The following is a 4,973-nucleotide window of genomic DNA, read 5'->3' as shown; positions in this document are numbered from 1 at the left end:
CCTCAGTCACCATGGCTAATAGCCACTGATCGTTCTATCCTCCCTGAATCTATCCAATCCCCTTTGGAAGCTGTCTATTTCTGTGGCCATCGCTGCATCCTCTGGCAGCGAACCCCACATTTTAATCACTCTCTGTGTACAGAAATGAGTATGAGAGAAGGGGATGCCTCTTTCAAGACATTGTCCGCTACTCATGATTTTTTGGGGGGTAAGTTTGGTATCACAAACAATTCCTTCAAAGAACACATCTCTGCTGCCAGATTAATCAGGAACACCTTAGTAGTCAGTTCCCCCCAAATGCTCCAACCTACCACCTGCACTGTACTTCCATTTAATTAGCTGGTGGCCCCCCCCAAGGCCCCCTCACAAAGAATTCCCTAGCTACGGGGCTGTCAGGAACACCTTAGTAGTCAATGGGTTGGATCCAGCCAGCTCTTTCATTCGGTCTTGCCCAGGTCTCCTCCTTATTACACCCCCTGTCACACACAGGGCTTCTCTTCTCGAGAGCCAAAAGGGACCCCTTCCTTCCTTATTCCCCCTGGCAGAGACACTGTCTGGAATCAGTGTTCCCTCTAAGCTGAGTTCGTGTGAGCTAGCTCACAGTTCTTTAGCCTCCGGCTCACACATTTTTGTCTTAGCTCAGGAAGGATGGCTCCAGTGCGGCTCCAGTGCAGACTAATTTATGCAGCAGCCAAATCACCTGCTCACAACTTTAATACCAATAGCTCACAAAGTAGAATTTTTGCTCACAGGGCGCCACAGCTTAGAGGGAACATTGGTCTGGATCCAACCCAATCAGTTTTAAATTATTCTTCTACTTGATAAATTTTCTAAAAAGTTCCAGCTTTTAAAAAAAGGCCTGCTTCACACAAGGAGGGCGTAGAGGGAATATTGGTCTGGATCCAACCCAATCAGTTTTAATTTATTCTTCTACTTGATAAATTGGCTAAAAAGTTCCAGCTTTTTAAAAAGGCCTGCTTCGCACAAGCAGGGCAATGAAATGGTAGGATGGTGAGGCAGGGGAATGGACTGCCCCACTTCAGACTCCAGGGAGAGGAGTAAAAACTCCCTGCAAGTAGAAAATCAGCACAGAGTGCAAAGAGAGGGGGAGAACCATTCTCCTGGTTGCACTAGCTTTCTATATGTGGGAAGATTCTCCCCCCCCCCAATGTGTGCAAGTAGAAAATCAGCACAGAGTGCAAAGAGAGGGGGAGAACCATTCTCCGGGTTGCACTAGCTTTCTATATGTGGGAAGAATCTCTCCCCCCCCCCCATGTGAATGAACATTCAAAGGTGGGACACACACACCCCACCTACACTCTGAAGTGGTACAGTCCATCGTACTACCTCAGGGGCTTTGCCCCTTCGCTGTGATTTTGTTCTGCTGCATGTGTGAACCAGCCCCTCGCGTGTTTTGAGCGTACCCTTGAAAATGTGGAGCTTGAACAGCAAGGTGTGGGGAGGTCAAACCAGCGCTTACAAACACCTGTGGTTTAGTCCTTAGGCGGTCGGGACTGGCCTGATCCCTGTGGTACCCCACTGCTTACACCCCTCCACTGGGAGAACTGCCCATTTATACTCACTCTCTGTTTTCTATTAATTAGCCAGTTTTTGATCCATAAAAGGACTTGTCCTTTTATCCCATGATTTTTGAGCTTGCTTAGGAGCCTTTGATGAGGAACTTTATCAAAAGCTTTCTGGAAGTCAAGGTAAATAATATCTATTGGATCCCCCTTGTCCACATGTTTGTTCACCCCCTCAAAGAACATTAACAGGTTAGTGAGACAAGATCTTCCCTTACAGAACCCATGTTGAGTCTGCCTCAATAGGTTTTGTTCATCTATGTGCCTACTAATTCTTTCCTTAATAATGGTTTCCACCAATTTACCCGGTATCGACGTCAGACTGACAGGCCTGTAATTTCCCGGATCTCCTCTGGAACCCTTTTTAAAGATGGGAGTGACATTAGCTACCTTCCAGTCCTCAGGAATGGAGGCTGATTTTAAGGAGAGATTACATATTTTTGTCAGGAGATCCACAAGTTCACAATTGAGTTCTTTCAGAACTCTTGGATGTATGCCATCTGGGCCTGGTGATTTATCAGTTTTTAAGTTGTTTATCAGTTTTAGGACCTCCTCTCTCGTCACCTCAATCTGACTCAGGTCTTTCAACACCCCTCCCGAACTCAGCGGCTCTGGAGTGGGCAAGCACCTCTCATCTTCCACAGTGAAGACGGAGGCAAAAAATGCATTTAGCTTCTCAGCCATTTCCCTATCATCCTTCAGTACTCCTTTTACCTCCTTAGGAGGTCGGGACTGGCTGCCCCGCCACAAAGTAGCAGACCAAGGTTAGCTGTATATAATGTGTGAATCACTGTGTAATTCTCCCTTTTCCCCCCTAGATCCATCCAAGATGGGGGTCAGCCGTGGCTGTTTGCTGTGCGTTAAGGTGAAGATGTTTGTCTTCAACCTTATCTTCTGGGTGAGTCGTAGTGAGGTTATCAGTCTCCCTAGAGTGGCATGAAACCTAGAAGAAAAAGAATCAGAATTCCTATGAGTTGGATCCAGCTGTTTGTCCTGCTAGTGAAAAGTGGAGAAAGGTTTCCACTAACTACCCAAAAAGGCTACAGTGAGGATCATGGGACCCGCACGGACAACAGCCATGTGGCATGGCGGGCTGTAGCAAGGAGGAGAACGGAGTAAGATTTAGCACTAACGCTGGTGGATCTAGCCCTGTGCCCAGGGAATCCACACTCTGAGCCCGATAGCTTAAAGGAGATAAGGAGTGTACTCAGGGCTCTTTTTGTAGAAAAAGCCCAGCAGGAGCTCATTAGCATAATAGGCCACACCCAACAGCAGGAACCCATTAGCATATTGGGCCACACCCCTGACAGCACAGCTCATTAGCACATTAGGCCACACCCCCATGTTACCAGAAGTGTGGTCATCCAGCCACACCCACCTTTTGCTTGTTATTCTGTTTACCTTGTTTGTTGTCAAACCCAGGGCTTTTTTTGTAGCAGGAACTCCTTTGCATGTTAGGCCACACACCCCTAATGTAGCCAATCCTAATGAGTTTCTGCTGTTGGGTGTGGCCTATTATGCTAATGAGTTCCTGCTGGGCGTGGCCAACTCGGGAGCCAGCCGGAACTCCGTTCCTGTGCGTTCCTGCCCAAAAATAGCCCTGAGTGTACTCATGCATTAAAATATGGTCACTGGGATAAGAAGACTGAAAATGGGCTCTTGTCTGTGACACCATCCCCCCCCCCTATTGGCTGAACTGCTGTTGTGTCATGGAATGTTCACAGACACTGCAACTGTGCTGGTAGGGAAGAAGTGCGAGCAACAGAACGTTGTCAGGCAGAGCAGATTCTGTGAGCGAAATGAGAGGTTAGTGTAGTGGGGAGAGAAAAAATTTCCACAGGTCTGAGGACAGTTGGATGAAAGGAATGTCCAGAAAAGGATGCTGAAGAATCTGCCTTGTCTTCTGTTCTCCCCATAGCTAGGTGGTTGTGGGGTGCTCGGCGTGGGAGTCTGGCTGGCTGTCACTCAGGGTCGCTTTGCCACCTTGTCCTTCTCGTTTCCGTCGCTGTCGGCAGCAGGGCTCTTCATGGCCACCGGAGCCATTATCATGGTGGTGGGCTTCCTTGGATGCTTGGGGGCCGTCACGGAACATCGCTGCCTGCTTCTAACGGTAGGAAGAGTGTCTCCCCTGGACCTTACCCTGTGCGTATGTCAGAGAGGTAGAGAGAGAGAGAGGGAGACTCTGATGGGCTGTAGGAAGACGGCAGGGGAACAGAGAGAGAGAGAGAGGGAGACTCCGATGGGCTGTAGGAAGACGGCAGGGGAACGAACGGAGTCTTTATTCTGTTCATGTGTTCGTTAAGACTTTGATCCTACCTCTCACAAAAACTCACATGGATCAAACATAGCTCAATATACAAAATGTTCCTTGGGAAGGCAGGCTCTTTGCTAAGCTGGGTCCAGATACAGTGGGAGATTTCATGGCAGTCTTCTCCCCCAGTGGCCCCATCTATGGCAGGTGGAATCTGGAGGTGAGGGGGGGGTGTCTCTCCACTGGAGCTGGATCCAAGCATGATTGTGGGGGTGGGGCATCTGGATGCTTGGAGCAAGGGAGTGTGCAAAACCTGAAGCAAGGTCCAGCTGTTGAACGATGCATAGCAATAACTCAAGAAGAGTGTTTCTAAGCATGGACAGAGGACAAAATAAGCACACTTGTTGGTATGGAGCACAGAAGCACCTGTCTGAGACCACAAGTGGAATAAATAAGTGTGTTTTGATGTGAATGCAATCTTTGGGGACAGAAAAGTCCATGTGTTTGTGGAATACTTTTTTTAATTCTGTGGTGCGCTGTGGCTTGGCTTGCTTGCTAGAGCGACCAACAGCGGTTTGCACTGGAGCTACCTTTCTGCCATGCACCCCCTCTCTGTGGTTCACATGGCTCTGGGTTGTACAGGTTGGTCTATGGGAGCCTGTGAAGGAACGATGCTCGTACTTGGCACAGGTGACTGTCAGTGCAATCCTAGGCAGCGTTACTCCATTCTAAGCCCATTGCAATCAGTGCCTTAGACTGAAGTAACTCCGCATAGGATTGTTTGTTTGTTTGTTCAACTTTTATCCCACCCTCCTGCCGCGGCTCAGGGCAGCTTACAATATCAATAAAACCAATATACATAAAAACACGAACAATTTATATAAAACAGTTTAACTATAAATACAATAAATATAAACGGCTCAATATATATCTAAACTTCTATATTATATCTAAACTTGAGCTGCGGTGGCTCAAGTGGTTAAGACGCTGAACTGCGGGCTGTGGAAGGTCAGTAGTTCAGCAGTTCGAGACCCGGGTGCCGCATGACGGAGTGAGTTCCCATCTCAAGTTCCAGCTCCTGCCAACCTAGCAGTTCGAAAGCAAGAAATTGCAAGTAGACAAATAGGTACCACTTCAGT

The 4,973-nt window shown here is 48.0% G+C and overlaps 1 protein-coding gene across 1 annotated transcript in view; it reads left to right on the top strand.

Annotated features, from left to right (window-relative positions):
• The window catches only part of LOC107116601 (tetraspanin-4-like), a 17,610-nt gene that overhangs the window by 2,968 nt on the left and 9,669 nt on the right, over positions 1-4,973 (top strand). Inside the window, exons 2-3 of the mRNA XM_015418541.1 lie at positions 2,402-2,481; positions 3,502-3,693. Coding sequence (XP_015274027.1) covers positions 2,413-2,481; positions 3,502-3,693 — 261 coding nt within the window. The 5' untranslated portion in view covers positions 2,402-2,412. The remainder of the gene's footprint in view (positions 1-2,401; positions 2,482-3,501; positions 3,694-4,973) is intronic.

This window comes from Gekko japonicus, unplaced genomic scaffold, assembly GCF_001447785.1.
Source record: "Gekko japonicus isolate JY-2015 unplaced genomic scaffold, Gekko_japonicus_V1.1 scaffold299, whole genome shotgun sequence".
In the NCBI taxonomy this organism is placed as follows: Eukaryota; Metazoa; Chordata; class Lepidosauria; order Squamata; family Gekkonidae; genus Gekko; species Gekko japonicus.
The sequence above is the reverse complement of the archived record's forward strand: the minus strand, read 5'-3'. Positions and strand labels throughout refer to the sequence as shown.